Source organism: Hemibagrus wyckioides, linkage group LG08 (genome assembly GCF_019097595.1).
Source record: "Hemibagrus wyckioides isolate EC202008001 linkage group LG08, SWU_Hwy_1.0, whole genome shotgun sequence".
In the NCBI taxonomy this organism is placed as follows: domain Eukaryota; kingdom Metazoa; phylum Chordata; class Actinopteri; order Siluriformes; family Bagridae; genus Hemibagrus; species Hemibagrus wyckioides.
Window position 1 is genome coordinate 9738000 of NC_080717.1, and position 19753 is coordinate 9757752.

The 19753-nt window shown below is 38.2% G+C and overlaps 2 protein-coding genes and 1 non-coding gene across 5 annotated transcripts; all 3 read right to left on the reverse strand.

Annotated features, from left to right (window-relative positions):
- Window positions 1-728: 728 nt before the first annotated feature.
- LOC131357982 (serine/threonine-protein kinase pim-1-like) lies at window positions 729-4545 on the reverse strand. Its single transcript, XM_058397414.1, has 4 exons — window positions 4380-4545; window positions 4116-4292; window positions 3882-3991; window positions 729-815 (listed from the first exon to the last, which is right to left on the reverse strand). The coding sequence occupies exons 1-4, from the start codon at window positions 4543-4545 to the stop codon at window positions 729-731; spliced, it is 540 nt and encodes a 179-aa protein (XP_058253397.1).
- Window positions 4546-5284: 739 nt separating this feature from the next.
- LOC131357484 (uncharacterized) lies at window positions 5285-15822 on the reverse strand. Of its 3 annotated transcripts, none has more exons than XM_058396464.1 (3): window positions 14823-15822; window positions 8028-8078; window positions 5285-7404 (listed from the first exon to the last, which is right to left on the reverse strand). In XM_058396464.1, the coding sequence occupies exon 3, from the start codon at window positions 7337-7339 to the stop codon at window positions 6686-6688; it is 654 nt and encodes a 217-aa protein (XP_058252447.1). In that variant the 5' UTR covers window positions 7340-7404; window positions 8028-8078; window positions 14823-15822; the 3' UTR covers window positions 5285-6685. The 3 variants fall into 3 exon arrangements, with proteins under 3 accessions (XP_058252447.1, XP_058252448.1, XP_058252446.1); XM_058396465.1 differs by lacking the exon at window positions 14823-15822 and adding an exon at window positions 8349-8539; XM_058396463.1 differs by lacking the exon at window positions 14823-15822 and adding an exon at window positions 8349-8538.
- Window positions 9326-9444, reverse strand: LOC131358428 (5S ribosomal RNA). Its single transcript, XR_009205429.1, has one exon. It is a non-coding gene; the product is annotated as a 5S ribosomal RNA (ribosomal RNA).
- Window positions 15823-19753: the final 3931 nt, after the last annotated feature.

Here is a 19753-nt window from a genome sequence, read left to right on the forward strand (position 1 = left end):
GTATTAAAGGTGTGTTCAATAAAACCTCCAAACATTTGGAACAATTAACCATTAACCATGTACAATTTGACACACAAACACAGTTTGATGTGGAATAGCTTTATAAAAGGGCATTTTGTCCTTTAATATTGCAGTAGGAGTTGCTCAGACATAAATGTAAAAGTGATATCAAACAAAGGAAAAAAAAAAACGTACATATCCATCCATCCATCCATCGTGTTTTTGTAGGTGCTCAGGATAGCTCTCTGAAGCTGTGGGATCTGAGGAAGCTGATGAACTTTTAGACAATTACTTTGGATAATAACTATGAGGTTTGTTATTATTATACAAGTGTTGGTTTGCTGATATGTTGCCATGTGTACTGCAATTGTTTTTACTAAATCACAAACAAATTGAAATAATCAGATCATTAAGTGCAATGAACCAGTATCAGCCTTTTCATTTCCTCCTTCTCCTCTTCCTCCTGTTGACCTGCAGATGAAGTCTCTGGTGTTTGACCAGAGCGGAACGTATCTGGCTGTTAGAGGGTCTGATATTCGAGTGTACATTTGCAAACAGTGGACTGAGGTTCTCAACTTCACTGGTGAGTGCAGCAGCTTTACTGTTATACATTTATATCGTGTGTTAAGTGTCCATGCTTCCCATAAACAATTGTTTTCAGCTTTTAAAATGAATAACTGATTGAAAATGATGATTGGGTCTTTCTCCTCTCTTTTCCTCTTTGCTTTCTATAGATCACTCAGGTTTGGGTAACTGGCGAGCATGCTCAGTTCCTGTCCTCTACTGACATGGACAGAAGCCTCAAATTCTACAGCCTGTAGGACATCAGGAGAAACTGATGAAATGAAATGAGAGTGATAGGAGTTATGTTTTAGTCCATGATCCCATTCTAGTGTATAAGGATGAAGCTAACCATCATGGTTTTGCAGCCTCTGTCTCGCAGATGAAAATGGACGTCGAAATGATTTCCATATATGAATACACTGTAGTGATAAGTGAACACATTCTCTGCCGTCTCTAATCAATCATATGGTTTTCTCATGAGAACCGCTTAAAGATTTTTAGTAGCTATGAATAATAACTTGGTTTATATAATTTTGGTATATTTTTATAATAATTCTGGTTTTGTCAACCTTTTATTTTCCTGCTCTGTATTTCTAGGGCTCCCTTTTCCTGACTTAGTGGTGTTGCTGTTAGTCTCTTGTGCCTAATCTTTTGTACCCTGCCATGAGCTGAAAACAGAAAAGAATCAAATTAGATTTCAATAAAGACTTGATGTTTTTAATGTCTGGTGTTCAAGTGTATGATGTGAATTATCACGTTTCACATTAATATTGTGTTAATGTTTCATCTGATATTATATTATACTGTAGTCTTACAAGGGCACATAATAAAAGGGCTACAAGGGTAATAAGTAATACATATATATACACTATGTTGCCAAACATTTGAGGACACCCCTCCAAATCACTGAATTCAGGGGACTGGGCTTGGCCCTTTAGTTCCAGTGAAAGGAACTCTTAATGCTTCAGTATACCAAGACATTTTGGACAATTTTATGCTTTGTGGGAACACTTTGGGGATGACCCCTTCCTGTTCCAACATGACTGCAAACCAGTGCACAAAGCAAGGTCCATAAAGACATGGGTGAGTGAGTTTGGTGTGGAGGAACTTCACAGAGTCCTGACCTCAACCTGATCAACATCTTTGGGATGAATTAGAGCGGAGACCTCACAAATGCTCTTCCAGTGGAATGGTCAAAATTCCCATAAAAACACTCCTAAACTCCTAAAACTCCTAAAGAAGAGTTGAAGCTGTTATAGCTGCAATGGTTCATAAAAAGCCTTTTACTTTTTCTATGCTAAACCCCTGCACTTTGGTGGATATGTCTCTAATTTGTTAGTTGTCTTTAAAACACCCCATATATATAAAGAGGATATATATATATATATATAAGGGTTTCACGGTATCGATAACTATCTATATATAATTAATATATCTGATCCTTAATAAATGATATCTATCTAATTTTATCACTTAAAAATATCCAGAGTAAGGACAATATTTTCTCAAGGTGATAATCTTACAAATAATGCATGAACATTTAGGTATGTGAGTGGAATGAAGGAGGTGGTGACCCGGGTGTGACGTGTCTCTGATGAAGCTTGTGGCCACTGGGTGCTGTAGATGTGCTTAAGTGCAGGGATTTTGGTTTGCCTATGTAGATAGTGTAACTCATGGGCGTCGCTAGGCCATTTTTAGGGGGGCTGTAGCATAACTACTCAGCACCCCAAAAAATTATGTGATTATCCATAAACTGTACACAAATTGGTGATTGATTAATTAATTAATTCATTCATTCATTAATTTTTTTACTATTATACCCACATTGGGGACTGAGCCCCCCCTTAAATGAAAATCCTAGAATCGTCCCTGGGTCACCCAATTAGTTACTTTTCACTCAAGTTTAATTCCTATCAATTGAATTACTCTGTTACTGAGAAGGAAACGTTGGCACTGATCTGGGCACTTCAACATTTTGATGTGTATGTGGGGGGAGGGTCCCCAGTTGTCATCTATTCAGATCATAATCCTTTGACATTCCATCATTCATTACAGAGTCAGAGTCCACGCTTAATGCGATGGATACTTTACTTACAGCCTTATAATTTGACAATAAAACACATTAAGGAAGTTGAGAATGTGTTAGCAGACACCCTGTCCTGTGCCCCCATGGTGGAGAGAGGAAATGGTGTTTCTGTCTTCAACTGATGTGAGCTGACCCACCTCTATGTATGCATGTTATAATTTAGTATCATTATTTTGTTATTTTGATGTGGGAAACAGTATTCCCTGATGACTGTGGCCTTGTTCAGCAGGGTAATGCACCGTGCCACAAAGCCCGAATGGTTCAGGAATGGTTTGATGAGCACAACAATGAGTTTTTGAGATGTTGACTTGGCCTCCAAATTCCCCAGATCTCAATCCAATCCAGCATCTGTGGGATGTGCTGGACAAACAAGTCCAATCCATGGAGGCCTCACCTTGCAACTTACAGGACTTTAAGGATCTGCTGCTAACATCTTGGTGCCAGATACCACAGCATACCTTCAGGGATCTAGTGGAGTCCATGCCTCGATAGGTCAGGGCTGTTTTGGCAGCAAAAGGGGGACCAACCCAATATTAAGCAGGTGGTCATAATGTTATGCCTGATCAGTGTATATGATATATAATGAAACGAATACAATTGTATAATATAAACAGTTCTACGTATATTTAAAAGGATTTACAGTATGAGTATATTGTGAATAAGAATCTCAGGATGAGCTCAGTTTTCTTGATTACAGCAGGTTTTAAATTCAAGTCTACATTATATTCATATAAGATCATCGACTGAACCCACGGTGAGATTTGGGCATGAACTGTTGATGGGAAGTGCAGATTTTTAAGCTATCCATGTGTGTTCATCCACAGCAGCAGACATTGAGTCATAAATGCAGACGGCTCCAAGCAGAAGATCATAAATATGATGATATTGAATGAAAGCAAACAGCAGCCACTCAGGTATAAGGTTCATGATTTATTTAACGTATTTCTAATTTATTTACAGGAATTATAATTTATTTGTAATTATAATTTGTTGGGTGCTGATGGTCTGATCCAACATGGCCTATTCATCATCTGTGGAATAAAAACATGTTTAAATTAATATAGAGTTTTGTAGAACATAATGTTTCCTTATTTGATTTCTTGTTCAATTGTCATGAAAATAAAATTACATAATACTTTATTGTGGAAGAATGCAGTAGGGTTCTAGTGCAATCCATGTGATCTGGATCATATTCTGTGTTAGTTCATTTTAATTAGATCTGATGTTTTACCTGGCTAACCTGAAGGGCTTCTGTGAACCACCCATGTTTACTGATCTGCTTAAGGCTTGGTCTTTTGGTGGGATCTTGCTCTAAGCACCAGTTGATCAGATGGCGGCAGGCTGTGTGGGCAGTGATGTAAACAGGGACAGAAATTTAGTCACTAATTTTTAATCTTCACTATCATTTTTCTCAGATTTGTAACATCTTGTAATATCTCAAAATGCTGTTTTTATATTCTCTCACCTTCAGACAGGCCAGGTATGAAATTGAGGGACCCAGCAACAATTTCCTCCTCATTACTGAAGGGCATTTCTCCACAGACTAAGCTGTATAGGAGAATGCCCAGACTCCAGATGGTAGCATGGTCGGCGTAGTACTGTTGTTGCTGGATCCATTCTGGAGGCCAAAAATCTGGGGTTCCTGAGCAGAAGAGCAAGAACAACATCAGCAAGATCACAACTTAGATATTCCATTAATTATGTGCAATATCTGTTGACGTGCAATTACCTGCATATTCCACGTAGGGCGTGTCCTGCCACAAATCACCACAGCCAAAATCGATCAATTTTATGTCCAGGGTGTCGGAGTTGAACAGAAGGTTTTCCGCCTTGATGTCACGGTGGAAAACCTTGTGACTTTGGCAGTAGCCGGCAGCCTCGCCCACCTGCAGCATGAAGTAATAATAATAATAATAATAATAATGATAATAATAATAATAATAATAATAATAATAATAATAATAATAATAACCATCAATCATTGAACACTAAAGAAAACTCTCAGGATCAAAATCAAAAGAGCTAAACTAAATTTCATCTAAACACAACTATATACACTGTAATTATGTAATATAGTCTATAAAGAACAACCAGTCTCAGCAAGACTGGACCCTTACAGCCACATCACATAGTCACAGCCGTACCATACATCAGTAACCCTAAATAAACAGTTCAATCACACACGTATCTAAATTACACACACAAACAAAAAACAAATGATGCCTTTGTGGATTGTTTCACCATTATTATTTGAATTTGTGCATCACTTTGTGTTCTCCATTTTTATGGGATTTTTACTTTGTGAAGCATCTGATAAAGCTAGCAAACACGTTATCAAGAACAAACAAATTCTTTGGTTATCCAAAGAGGGGCCATAGTGAAAGATGAATCACCTGCAGCATGATCATTTTGGCCAGTAGCTCAGTGAGTGTGCCTCCTTCACTTAAGCATAACTCGTACACGTCCATGCAGGGGATTGGTCTTTCCAGGACTAACAGGAGGCAGTTGTCCATTTCAAACCAATCCACAAGCTGCAGAACGTACTGGCAGTGAGGTGGCTTTGATAGCATTTGCATTAGTCAAAGTCAAAGTCAAAGAAGCTTTATTGTCACTTCAACCATATATAGCTGATGCAGTACACAGTGAATTGAAACAACGTTCCTCCTAGACCAGAGGTGCTACACATAACACAGACAAAGTACAGTGACGCGGACAAACATAAAGCTAAACATAGAGATAAAACTAAACTATACTTAAGGTGCAAGAAATAAACTAGACATACAACAGAAGTGCACAGGACGACAAGACAAGACAGTGCAGACAAACAACATATAGACATGCAGATATAAAACTGACACTTTGCGCAAAGAACAGTGTATACAGTGAATATAAATATGAAATTGACATGTAAACAGGATTAATATAAAGTGAAATGTAAAGTGAATGTGCATGCAAACAGGACAATTTAGTATGTGTGTGTGTGTGTCCAGCACAGTTCAGTTCCTCTTGGAACACAGTTCTCAGCTTTTGTGCATGTGCGTTATGTATGTGTGTGCGAGTACATGTCCAGCACAGTTCAGTTCTCTGTTGAGATCAGATCTTGGTTGTACGTGTGTGTGTGTGTGTCCAGCTCAGCTCAGTTCTCTGTTGAGATCAGATCTTGGTTGTACGTGTGTGTGTGTGTGTCCAGCTCAGCTCAGTTCTATGTTGAGATCAGATCTTGGTTGTGTGTGTGTGTGTGTGTCCAGCTCAGCTCAGTTCTCTGTTGAGATATCTGAAAGCCTCAGGGAAGTATCTGTTCAACAGTTTGGTTGTGCGGGTCCGAATGCTTCGGTACCTCTTTCCAGATGGTAGAAGGGTGAAGAGTGCATGTGAGGGGTGTGTGGGATCATCCACAATGCTGTTAGCTTTGCGGATGCAGCGAGTGGAGTAAATGTCTGCGGATGCAGCTGTTAAGGATGCTCTCGATGGTCCCTCTGTAGAAGGTGGTCAGGATGGGAGGTAGGAGATGAGCCTTCCTCAGCCTTCGCAGGAAATAGAGACGCTGCTGGGCTTTCCTGGTGATGGAGCTGGTGTTGAGTGACCAGGTGAGGTCCTCTGCCAGGTGGACACCAAGGAATTTGGTGCTCTTGACGATCTCCACGATGGACCCATCAATGTTCAGTGGAGAATGTTCACTCTTTGCTCTCCTGAAGTCAACAACCATCTCTTTAGTCTTGTCGACGTTCAGAGACAGGTTATTGACTTTACACCAGGCTGTTAGATGTTGCACCTCCTCTCTATATGCTGACTCGTCGTTCTTGCTGATGAGACCCACCACGGTCGTGTCATCGGCGAACTTGATGATATGATTAGAGCTGTGCATTGCTGCACAGTCGTGAGTCAGCAGAGTGAACAGCAGTGGACTGAGCACACAGCCCTCAGTGTGGTGGTGCTGGAGATGCTGTTCCCGATCCGGACTGACCGAGGTCTTCCAGTCAGGAAATCCAGGATCCAATTGCAGAGGGAGGTGTTGATACCCAGCAGACTCAGCTTCTAGATCAGGTGCTGAGGAATGATCGTATTGAATGCTGAACTGAAGTCAATGAACAGCATTCGTAGGTAAGTGTATTTATTGTCCAGGTGTGTGAGGGCCAGATGGAGGGTTGTGGTGATGGCATCGTCTGTGGATCGATTTGGACGATACGCAAACTGCATGGGGTCAAGTGACGGGGGCAGCAGGTTCTTAATGTGTCTCATGACGAGCCTCTCGAAGCACTTCATGTTGATGGGTGTGAGTGCAACGGGACGGTAGTCATTGAGACAGGACACTGGAGACTTTTTCGGCACGGGGATGATAGTGGTTGACTTTAGGCACGTTGGGACGACGGCGCTGCTCGGGGAGATGTTGAAGATGTCCGTGAAGACGTCTACTAGCTGTTCTGCACATTCCCTGAGCACTCTGCCAGAATTGTTGTCTGGTCCAGCAGCTTTCCGTGGGTTAACTCTGTGTAGAGTTTTCCTCACATCAGCCGTGGTGAGACAGAGCACCTGGTCCTCTGAAGAAGGGCTGGTCTTCCTCGCTGTCACGTCATTTTGTGCCTCGAACCGAGCGTAGAAGCTGTTCAGCACATCTGGAAGGGAGGCATCACTGTCACAGGCAGGTGGAGCTGGCCTGTAGTTGGTGATGGACTGGATGCCTTGCCACATGTGCCGAGTGTCGCCGCTGCTGGCATTAAAGCCACCTCTAGATGGAGCTTGCAGGTCTCGCCAGGCTAGCAATTAAAAAACAAACACACATAAAATTAGCATAGTTTGTGAAATCTGAATCTATAGATGCAGTATATGAAACCTAGATGCTGCTGTGAGCTAAGACTAATGTGACTGAACTGAGGAGAATTAGACTTTCAAAGAAAGATTTTTGCAGCATATGGATGGAAGAATCACAAAGAACAAGTATAAAAAAAGACGACATTACGTTTTATAGGAATTACTTTGCTGTTTAGTGTTTCTTCATCTCAATCTCAGTTCTTCACTAATGTATGTGATATCCTGGAGGTCATGTGATGTCCAGTAAGATGTATTACCATGGTGAAAGTACGCCAGTTTGAAGGATCAGTTACCTTTAGCTCACATCATGTTACTTGATCAATTTATAATGAATATGTTGTTGCTTATATGTGATTTGATGTAATCTAGTTATTGACCCTAACTGTCTGATTGGGGTGGGGGTGTTGACTTATGAAAGTAGTCAGGAACAGTAACTAATGCTGCATCTAGGATTCTTATACTGGAAAATGACAGCAAGGTGCATTAGTTTTGCATAGTTTTGGTCTTTAAATCAATTGTAAACAGGACTTTATTGCTACTATCACAGCAGTCAAGTAAGGTTACTTACAACGGTGATGTACAGGTCCGAGCCATCCTTACGGAGGTGTTTAATGGCAACCTACAAACAAAACAAAAACAAAACACCCCTGTGAAGTGTAGCAGTGGACAGATGGAAAACTTTCAAAATAGACCCTGTAATCGGTATCGGTCGATACAGCTTCTAGTGATCGGAGATCGGTAATCGGCCACAAAAATCCTGATCGGAGCACCCCTAATGGAATCCAAAATGAAGGACTCTGTTGACCCTGTATCTCTCAAAACCCTCACCGGTACACTCTCACGTCCCTCTAAAAGAGAAATAAACCCTTCCAAAATGAATGGTGCATACCCTTTGTTTAATTTCAGAACAGATTGCTGCGAGAGAAAGTAAGGTGTCTTTGAACAGGCTATTACCACTTCATTCACAAATACTTTTCTTGCTTCAATTATTACTTCGATAAAAACAATTCAGAGCAACAATTTAAATGCCGCAACAACTACAAGAGCCACATGTCTGCTCTCTTCTTCTTTGTTCAGGAGTTGGACGCATTACCGCCACCAGCTGAACTGGAGAGTGGGGCCGGCTTCCAACGCGAGCGAGTGAGAGAGCGCGTGAGTGCGTGCGCTCTCTCTCTCTCTCTCTCTCTCTCTCTCTGCGTTTACAGCATTTGCTAGACGAGTCTATCAAAGGGGATTTTACACAAGTGCTTGAATTGGAAACTTCAGAACATATCTAGAAATAAAGAACACTGTACACAATCTGAACAAACCTGCAACATCCAATTGTTTGTTGGAGCATCTAAGACGCTCATGTTATAAGTGCAAATGCTACTACTACGACTGTTACGGACAGGAATCATAGTAGTAGTAGTAGCAGTAGTAAGAAAAATAATTAACAATAATAACGAAATACACGAATAAAAGAATAATCACGAGATTGGTATCATCAAGAAATGTGACTATGATATCTGCTACGTGAAGTCCGTCCATTCTAGAAACATACACCCTCCGAAATAAATAACTTTATGTAAAAAAAAGTTTCTTTATAAGAAAATAGAATAATAATTGTATTTTAAAGGAATATGCGAGTGATTGTTTGAATGAATGAATGAATGAATGAATGAATGAATGAATGAATGAAGTGGAAAATAAATAAGGTAGGGATAATTCTGTGATTTGAGCATGAATTTGTGTCGAGGTGATTGATTGCTTGTTGATTTTGTCAGATGTGTCTCTGTGTGTGATCTCTGTGTTGTAATAAATGAATGCAAGTTGAAGGTGTTTTTGAGTTTGAAAAGTTGCAGTAGAGACTTTTGACGGTGAAAAAGCTTACAGCACCTGGTATTCCCAGGCGGTCTCCCATCTAAGTACTAACCAGGCCCGACCCTGCTTAGCTTCCGAGATCGAACGAGATCGGGCGTTCTCAGGGTGGTATGGCCGTAAGCGAGAGAGCCTTTTCAATAAGGGCTCTTTATAGTGTACGATGTAGATGACTCCGTTTCTTTTCTTTTTTTCTTTTATTTATTTTAAAGTCACTCATTCGCGTCTCAGTTTGCTGTTGGGTGGAGAGAACAACCGCTTCATCCATATCAAACTTTCTGTCTCACCACCTGCAACCCACACGCGCCTCTCCACCTCTTGGGATTACTAACACTTAATGACATCTTACTCTGCTTAATTTGACAAAATATTTAAACAGGCACGTTGCACGCTGCATCTTAGCTTCTTGCTTTATTTTCATGCCACATCAATAAAACACTTGACATAAGACAGCAGATTGCTGCGAGAGAAAGTAAGGTGTCTTTGAACAGGCTATTACCACTTCATCCACAAATACTTTTCTTGCTTCAATTATTACTTCGTTAGAAACAATTTAAATGCCGCAACAACTACAAGAGCCACATGTCTGCTCTCTTCTTCTTTGTTCAGGAGTTGGACGCATTACCGCCACCAGCTGAACTGGAGAGAGGGGCCGGGTTCCAACGCGAGCGAGTGAGAGAGCGCGTGAGTGCGTGCGCTCTCTCTCTCTCTCTCTCTCTCTCTCTCTCTCTCTCTCTCTCTCTGCGTTTAAAGCATTTGCTAGACGAGTCTTTCAACGGGGATTTTACACAAGTGCTTGAATTGGAAACTTCAGAACATATCTAGAAATAAAGGACACTGTACACAATCTGAACAAACCTGCAACATCCAATTGTTTGTTGGAGCATCTAAGACGCTCATGTTATAAGTGCAAATGCTACTACTACGACTGTTACGGACAGGAATCATAGTAGTAGTAGTAGCAGTAGTAAGAAAAATAATTAAAAATAATAACGAAATACACGAATAAAAGAATAATCACGAGATTGGTATCATCAAGAAATGTGACTATGATATCTGCTACGTGAAGTCCGTCCATTCTAGAAACATACAGCCTCCGAAATAAATAACTTTATGTAAAAAAAAGTTTCTTTATAAGAAAATAGAAAAATAATTGTATTTTAAAGGAATATGCGAGTGATTGTTTGAATGAATGAATGATTGAATGAATGAATGAATGAATGAATGAATGAATGAATGAAGTGGAAAATAAATAAGGTAGGGATAATTCTGTGATTTGAGCATGAATTTGTGTCGAGGTGATTGATTGCTTGTTGATTTTGTCAGATGTGTCTCTGTGTGTGATCTCTGTGTAGTGATAAATGAATGCAAGTTGAAGGTGTTATTGAGTTTGAAAAGTTGCAGTAGAGACTTTTGACGGTGAAAAAGCTTACAGCACCTGGTATTCCCAGGCGGTCTCCCATCCAAGTACTAACCAGGCCCGACCCTGCTTAGCTTCCGAGATCGGACGAGATCGGGCGTTCTTTTTTTTTGTTTGTTTTTTTTTTTTATTAATTGAAAACTTTTCATATTATCCATTTACAGCACATAGCTTGATTACAATTTACATAAGTATTTAATAACCTTTTGATGTACATTTTATAAAAGGATTGTCTTTCACAACCATTTTCTGAAAATCATCTAATTTGTTATTCATTTTAAAATATTGATACATCGCATCAATTGTTTGTTGCATCTTTGCCATAAAAATTGTCCAGACGTTTACTTCTACCCTTTTGTGTTTTACAACATTTCTTCTAATCCATATTGAATACTTAGCCACAGCTATTATAAGGTTTAAAAAATATGTGGTACAGATCCTGGTGCATGATCCAAATAGAAACAACATTTCCCAATCTTTCTGTGTCATTTGTTCTTTCCATTTCTCTTTTAACATATCCTTTACCATTATCCTTTACCAATTTTACTCATAAAATTTGTTAATTTTTCAAAGTAAAAAAATAAATGCAACCACTCTTCAACTGTTATGTTACACACACTGCATATCGCATCATCCTCTAATCCAATTTTACACAATCTCATTTCTGTTAGTAAGCAGTTATGTCTTTGCATGTAATTAAAATTCTCTAAAACAGGTTCCATATATTTTAGTCTTACATTTCTCCATATATGCTTCTCATTCAAAGCTTGGTATCTTTGTTTCCAGTAGCTATTCGCAGTTGACTTTACAAAAGCAATTTCTCTAAAATATCCATAAAATTCAATGAGTTTCCCTTCATTAAAGCACACCATTTCTCCCTTTTCTTTCTTTAAGAAAACCTTTGGATATTCTATTTTCCCTTCTATCTGCTCTTGTTCATTTATTCTTTTAATCCAGTCTTTCGGTATAGCATTCAACAGTTGTTCATATTGCTTTTTTATTGTGTCTTTTTTAACAATTTCACCGATTTCTACCATAGCATCCCCTTCCACCTGTACCGGTAAAAACCCCTCTATTATTTCGTATAGAACGTCTTTCACTTGCCTTAATCCTCCATCCCACCATTTCTTGTAATATATCGTGTTGTTTTCATTCCGTATATTCTGATTTAAAAATAGTGGTTGGTCTAACAATTGTTTTCTCCCTATGGGCTCTATTTTAATGTTACTCTGGAACTCTCCCCAAGCATTTAATACTTCCCTATAAAAACAGGGTAACATGTTTACCATGTGGCCTTTGGCTTTCATCCATAAAATGTTTTCTCCCATATTAAAATCCCCACTCTTTCTTAGATAAAACCTCATCACTTCCTTCCACATTGCTGTATTTTCTTTGTCTAAAAACCTCTTTACCGTTTTCACTCTCAAACTTTTCATTCTGATAAAAGGATCTAAAAGCCCTAATCCCCCCTCTTCTCTCCTTCCAATAAGCGTGTCATATGCTATTTTGACTCTTCCTTTGCCCCATAAAAAATTTAAAACAATCTGTTTAATTCTTGTGTAAACTTTCAAGGGCAATGGTGTCACATTCGATACATACCAGATTTTGGATAACATTAACACATTTGTTACTAGAACTTTACCATTTATTGTTAAATTTCGACTCTCCCAGAATTTTAGTCGTTTTTCTATTCCTCCTACAGTGCTCTCCCAGGTTATTTCATTTGCCCTGTTTGCATCTGGTCCAATTACTATCCCTAGGATTTTTATCTCTTCTTCCTGCTTAAAATCGATTTGTTCTGGTAGGGAATCTGCTATTCCAATTGTCAGGCCTTTGCTTTTTTCAAAATTTATTTTTGCTCCTGATCCTCTACAGTACATATTTAATAATACCCTTTCAATGCTTTTTAGGTCTTCGACCATAATCGTGGTATCATCAGCATACTGGTATATTGATTCAGTTCTTTCACTGTGTTCTATTGATATACCTTTGATCTCCTCATCAGCTTTCATTGCTAGACCACGTGGTTCGGCTACCAAAGTGTACAATAGAGCCGACAGTGGACATCCTTGTCTAATTGATCTTGTGGGTTTAAAATACTCTGTTAAAAATCCATTACATTTCACACATGTTAAAACATCAAAATAAAGGATTTTTATCCATCTTCTAAAATTATTTCCAAAACCAAATTCTCTCAGTATGTTATGCATATATTAGTATGTTCAACCCTGTCAAAGGCCTTTTCTAGATCAAGGCTTATTAGGTATCCCCCGCTCCCTTTTTCTTTCATATATGTTATTGTATCTATTATACTGCAAAGTGTGTCAGCTATGTCCCTTCCTTGTACTGCATATGCTTGTGTAGTGGTTATAATTTGGGGTAATACATATTTCAGTCTGTTTGCTAAAATCTTTGTTAGAATTTTAAAATCATTGTTTAGCATTGATATTGGTCTATAATTTTTAAGATCAGCTGTCTTTCCTTTTTTCTTATATATTAATTTGATCATGCCAGTTTTCATTGTTTCACTTAATTCTTTCTTGTTATATACTTCTTCATAAATTAATTTTAATATTGGTACCAACTGTTGCTTGAATTTTTTATAAAATTCATTTGTTAGTCCATCTGTCCCTGGACGTTTCCCTGTATTCAGTTGACTTATAGCTATATCTATTTCCTCTTCACTTATTTCTTGATCACACATTTCTTTGTTCTCTTCTGTTACTTTTGTTTTAATGTGTCTCAATAAAAATTCTTCATCTTCTTGATTTATTCCTCTACTTGTAAACATATCCTCATAGTATTCTTTCACCATTTTCAGAACATTTTCTTTCCCTCTCTCTTCTTCACCTTTTTTGTTTAGCACCTCTTTGATCACATTTGCTTTTTGTCTGTTTTTCTCCAGGTTAAAAAAAAAAGTTGTACTCTTTTCCCCTTCTACCGCATATCTTACTTTACTTCTCAGTATTAATCCTCTACACTTTTCTTCTTCTATTTGCTTTATCTTGTCTTCTAGTACTATTATTTTCCCCATTGTTCCCTCATTTCCAGTTTCCTCTAATTCTTTTAGTTCCTTCTCTAGCTCTTTCCTTACTTCTTTTTCCTCTCGTCTTTTAATTTTTTGTGTACGTGTACTATGTTCTATAGAATATTTTTTAATTTCATATTTTACGTTATCCCACCATATTCTTTTGTCTTCCAAGAACAATTTATTTTTCAAATTCCATTTAATTAAGTCTTTTATTCTCTCACAATATACTCTGTCATTTAAAATACTTGTGTTGAGAACCCACATTCCTGGGCCTCTCTCTACTTCATCAAAATCCAATTCCATGAATAAATAATTATGATCACTGAATCCTGCTTCTTTATAAAATACATTCCTTGTTATGTTTTCTACCTTCTTTGTACAGAGGACTAGGTCTATCCGACATTGTTTAATTAAACCTTGCACTTTTTGTCTTCTCGAGTATTCCCTTTTCGTTCTATTTCGTTCCCTCCATACATCAACAAATTTAAACTGTTCCATTAATGTCTTCAACTCATCTCGCCCTTTATCTGTTTTAAAAACCATAGCGTTTCCAATATCTAATTTAGATAGCGCTATATTGAAATCGCCGATTAAAATAACATTCTTCCACCCATCAATTGTTGTCATTATTTTCCTAAAGAAACTGACCTTTTCTTTTTCTTCATTAGGTGCATGTATGTTGTACAGAATTATTTTATTATCATTTTGTGTTAGGTCTATTGCTATACCTTTCCCCACATCGTCATTAAAAATTACTCTTTCTTTTTCGCATATGTTCCTTTTAATTAACACCGCCACCCCTCTTCCTTGTTTTTCCTTCCCGTTATTGCAATGTATATTTCCATCCCATATGTTTCTACATTTTTTAACACTTTCTTCATCCCAATATGTCTCCTGTAAGCACACTATTTCAGCTGTTCCAGCATTTGTTATTATTGTGTGAAATTTCTGTATATTATTTAAACCTCTTACATTGATAGATACTATTTTAAATGTCATTATTTGTATTACGGTATACAAAAAAAGCGTTCCATCAGTAGTCTTTAACTTACAATGCAGTAGTCATTATTCCAACATTTCTTCCGTTAGCCCATCAAACGTGCCAGTCCTTAGATTCTTTTTTAGTCCTTTCATTAGTTCCCTTCTTTCTCTCTGTTTTTCTATAACTTTTTGTATATTGAGTGTCGTTATTCTTTTTCTCCTTCTACTCTCCAGTCTGTCGTCTTCCGCACATCCGTCTCCAAGTTTTCTTCCCCAATTAGTTCCGCGTCGTTCTGTACTCGTCGTCCGTCCATTGTTATCCAGTGTTCCTCTTACTTTTACCATTTTTAATTCCAGATCTGTATCCTCGTCCATTGCCGATTCCTTTTCTATGTCGTCATCTTTCGTTTCTGTAGATACTGTCTTTCTCGCTGCTCCGACCTGTTGCTCTGCCACTCGGTCATTGCCTTTCCCTGTGTCCGTCACCCGGCTTTGCAGATGTTCCGACTCAGTATCTTCAGTATCTTCAGTATATCTCAGTATCAAGTCTTCACCTGCCGATCATGTATGATTCTGACATATTGTGGACCCTCTGCTGTGATGAATTTAGTGCTGTATGGCAAGGACACGATTTCCTTTGGGAATCGCACCTTTACATATCTTGTCCCGTCGGTTATATCTGTTCCTGGGTAATATCTCCTTCTAATTGGATGTAGGGGTGTGACACCCCACAGTCTGAGTTTTTCTGTTATAATGCTGTCTGATAAATAAACAGGCAGATACAGAAATGACACGACGATGTCATTATTTTCAAGCAGTCTGGTTTCACAATGCGTTCCACTGATTAAAATTCCATCTTCTACTAGTTTCATTGACTCATTATCGGCAAATGTTAACACGTATTCCGCCTGTTGTCGTGGTCTTAAAGCAAGTAATTTTACATGTCCAACTATTTCAACGACCGTCTTCAAAATATCAGTTGCTTTCAGTCCTTTAATTTTCTCAGTTTCAAGTATTATTGTGTATTCTTTGAATTATCTATCGTATTCAGCCATTGTCTTTGTTATTGTAGCAAAGACGATCCAACAAACTACCAAAATAATAACAAAAAAAAACCGCCTCCCCAGGTAGTCAAACTGCTGGGGAGCAAGAAAGAAAAAAATACACTATAACCAAATTTAGTAAAAAATGAATTAGAACAAAAAATAAAAGAAATAAAGCAAACACTAGGGGAGAGCATGTCTCTCCTCACTGTAGCCAAACCAACTTCCTCTGCGCACTAGAGGGCGTTCTCAGGGTGGTATGGCCGTAAGCGGGAGAGCAGTTTCAATAAGGGCTCTTTATAGTGTACGATGTAGATGACTCCGTTTCTATTCTTTTCTTTTTTTCATTTATTTATTTTAAAGTCACTCATTCGCGTCTCAGTTTGCTGTTGGGTGGAGAGAACAACCGCTTCATCCATATCAAACTTTCTGTCTCACCACCTGCAACCCACACGCGCCTCTCCACCTCTTGGGATTACTAACACTTAATGACATCTTACTCTGCTTAATTTGACAAAATATTTAAACAGGCACGTTGCACGCTGCATCTTTGCTTCTTGCTTTATTTTCATGCCACATCAATAAAACACTTGACATAAGACAGCAGATTGCTGCGAGAGAAAGTAAGGTGTCTTTGAACAGGCTATTACCACTTCATCCACAAATACTTTTCTTGCTTCAATTATTACTTCGTTAAAAACAATTCAGAGCAACAATTTAAATGCCGCAACAACTACAAGAGCCACATGTCTGCTCTGTTCTTCCTTGTTCAGGACTTACGGACGGGAATCATAGTAGTAGTAGTAGCAGTAGTAAGAAAAATAATTAAAAATAATAACGAAATACACGAATAAAAGAATAATCACGAGATTGGTATCATCAAGAAATGTGACTATGATATCTGCTACGTGAAGTCCGTCCATTCTAGAAACATACACCCTCCGAAAAAATAACGTTGAAAAAAAAAAGTTTCTTAATAAGAAAATAGAGTAATAATTGTTTTTTAATGGAATATGCGCGATTCGTCACTCCAGAGAACGCGTCTCCACTGCTCTAGAGTCCAGTGGCGGCGTGCTTTACACCACTGCATCCGACGCTTTGCATTGCACTTGGTGATGTATGGCTTGGATGCAGCTGCTCGGCCATGGAAACCCATTCCATGAAGCTCTCTGCGCACTGTTCTTGAGCTAATCTGAAGGCCACATGAAGTTTGGAGGTCTGTAGCGATTGACTCTGCAGAAAGTTGGCGACCTCTTCGCACTATGCGCCTCAGCATCCGCTGACCCCGCTCCGTCAGTTTACGTGGCCTACCACTTCGTGGCTGAGTTGCTGTCGTTCCCAAACACTTCCACGTTCTTATAATACAGCTGACAGTTGACTGTGGAATTTTTAGGAGCGAGGAAATTTCACGACTGGATTTGTTGCACAGGTGGCATCCTATCACAGTTCCACGCTGGAATTCACTGAGCTCCTGAGAGCGACCCATTCTTTCACAAATGTTTGTAAAAACAGTCTGCATGCCTAGGTGCTTGATTTTATACACCTGTGGCCATGGAAGTGATTGGAACACCTGATTCTGATTATTTGAATGGGTGAGCAAATACTTTTGGCAATATAGTGTATATATATATATATAAATAAAGAGATAAATGTATAAATGTAAGTCGATCTGGATAAGAGCATCTGCCAAATGCCATTAATAATGTAAATGGTGCTTGATTTTATACACCTGTGGCCATGGAAGTGATTGGAACACCTGATTCTGATTATTTGGATGGATGAGCGAATACTTTTGGCAATATAGTGTGTGTATATATATATATATATATATATATATATATATATATATATATATATATATATATATATACACTCACTCTCCCTCCTCTGAACATGTCCAAACCATCTTAATCTGCCCTCCCTAACTTTGTCCCCCAAACGTCCAACATGTGCTGTCCTTCTGATGTATTCGTTCCAACCAGTAACATAACATTTTAATATATTACATTAAAATATAACATTTTATTAATGAGTTCAAGAAGCTTTAAGTGCCTTCGGCGTGAAGGTGCAGCGTCTATATATTGCTGTGTTCCGTTATGTGACACATCCTCAAGCTTTAATTCTGTGCCCTTTAATCAAAGCATTAAGGACTAGACAAGACACTTTCTGTAGGGGATGGATTCATTTCAATTTATTTGTAGATAATGTAAATATGTTGAGTAATTGTAAACAATTTTATTAATGTGTCTGTAAATAAATAACTTTGATACAGCGTTTCTGTCAACATGTAAATATAAATGACTTTACATGTTTACAGAAACACAATTAAAGTTATATATATTTACATGGTTACAGAAACACTATTAGTAATATAATTCACTTTGTGTTTACTCTTATCTCTGTATTAACCCAGACTCATAATCAGAGTCCTGTATCACCGTGTCCACAGGCTCAGGTCAGTCATATACAGGGTCAGGGGCAGCAGGATCAGAGACGGACATTCACTGATCAGAACATGGCCAAGTGCATGCTGGTGCTGTACTGAAGCATAGATTCCCCGTGCAATATTTTCAAGATGACCGTTAATAATAGCTAGATTTGCAGTTTTATATGAGTATATGAAAGTCTGCTGTATTACTTTTTATGACACTTATAGCTCTTTACCTGATAGTTTCAGGATGCAGACTGTCTGTGGAAAAAGAAGAATAAACACTGCATCCAGAAACCAGGAAAGATAAAAGCTTTAGTCTGAATGTTCAGGACTGCCATTACAGTAGCGTTCTTGTTGATAAAAGATGTACGTTTGATTTGTTTGATTTGGTTTTAAAGTATTTGACTCTGCACTTCTGTTTCTGCCCATTGCAGTAGTGTCTTGCTGCAGTTTTTATAATTCTGTGTCCAGGGCTGTTACTGCTAGTTCTGGCCTATATTGAAAAAAAGAAAGAAAGAAAGTTTTATTAAAGTAGTGACTGTTAATGTTGTATATTAATGCCAGAGAGAGGGAGAGATGTTTATTCATATTATAACAATGGCTTCTTGTCAGAGTCAAAAATCTGTCAACTGAAAATAAGTCTTTAAATTAGAAATTATTTCTAGACTCTTTATTTCTGTCTGTGTGCTAGAGATAGATCAACATCATTATGGAGTTGCATGCCACCTTAAAAGCTGCAGAAGGATTTAGGGTTATTAGACGTAAGCATTGTAGAGTGATACTATAAATGTAATTAAAACAGATTTATTCCACAATTTGCCTCACACAGTTTAAAACTAATTCGGGATGGGGAGTCTGGTTCAATGTCTGTCCTAAACTGTGACCACAGCATCCACTCAGTCTTTGTAAGCACAACCCCAACACTCTGCTCCTCTAGGAAGAAAGCACCATGTCCTCCACACCTGCACAAAACAACTGGAACATTTAAGGACCATTTTAGACATATTACAACTAATTCCTTGGGCAATTAAGGCATCTAACTAACGTATACATTGATATGGATTACATGTAGCTGTGTGTAGTCGCCCATCTTCTCACTTACTCAAGACAGGTTCAAACACTAACCGGCAGAGTCAGTGACGTCACTTTACTGATTGGCTAGAGAAGGGCAGTAGGTTGAGAAGCAGTGGACCAATGCAGACTTTTATCCCGCCACTTAATCTGCATAAAACTCAGAAAAGTGAAGCGTGAATAAACAGAAAATTTAATGACAAGCAAAAAGTAGCAGAAAGAACAAACATCCGTGTAAAGTAAGCAAAAAAAATGTCTGTTTTTAATATTTTTTCTTCTTTTTTTGTTTGTTTTATTTTTTAAATTCTGTTTTCAATTCTGTGATTTGCGTGTTTTATTTTTTTATGTGTATTTTTTTTCACGAGGTATGGAAGTATAATAGTGCCAAAATTCCTGAAAGCAAAATAGCATATTGAATCACATGAACTGAATAAAAACTTGTCAATTTGCAATTTGA

Excerpts from the sequence above, each read along its gene's own strand:
- LOC131357982 (XM_058397414.1), bottom strand. The coding sequence starts at position 4,545 with ATGCTGCAGGTGGGCGAGGCTGCCGGCTACTGCCAAAGTCACAAGGTT. Across the intron at positions 4,293-4,379 it reads GCCCTACGTGGAATATGCAG|GAACCCCAGATTTTTGGCCT; the intron begins GTAATTGCACGT and ends TCTTCTGCTCAG. Across the intron at positions 3,992-4,115 it reads CATACCTGGCCTGTCTGAAG|CCTGCCGCCATCTGATCAAC; the intron begins GTGAGAGAATAT and ends CTGCCCACACAG.
- LOC131357484 (XM_058396464.1), bottom strand. The coding sequence starts at position 7,339 with ATGTGGCAAGGCATCCAGTCCATCACCAACTACAGGCCAGCTCCACCT.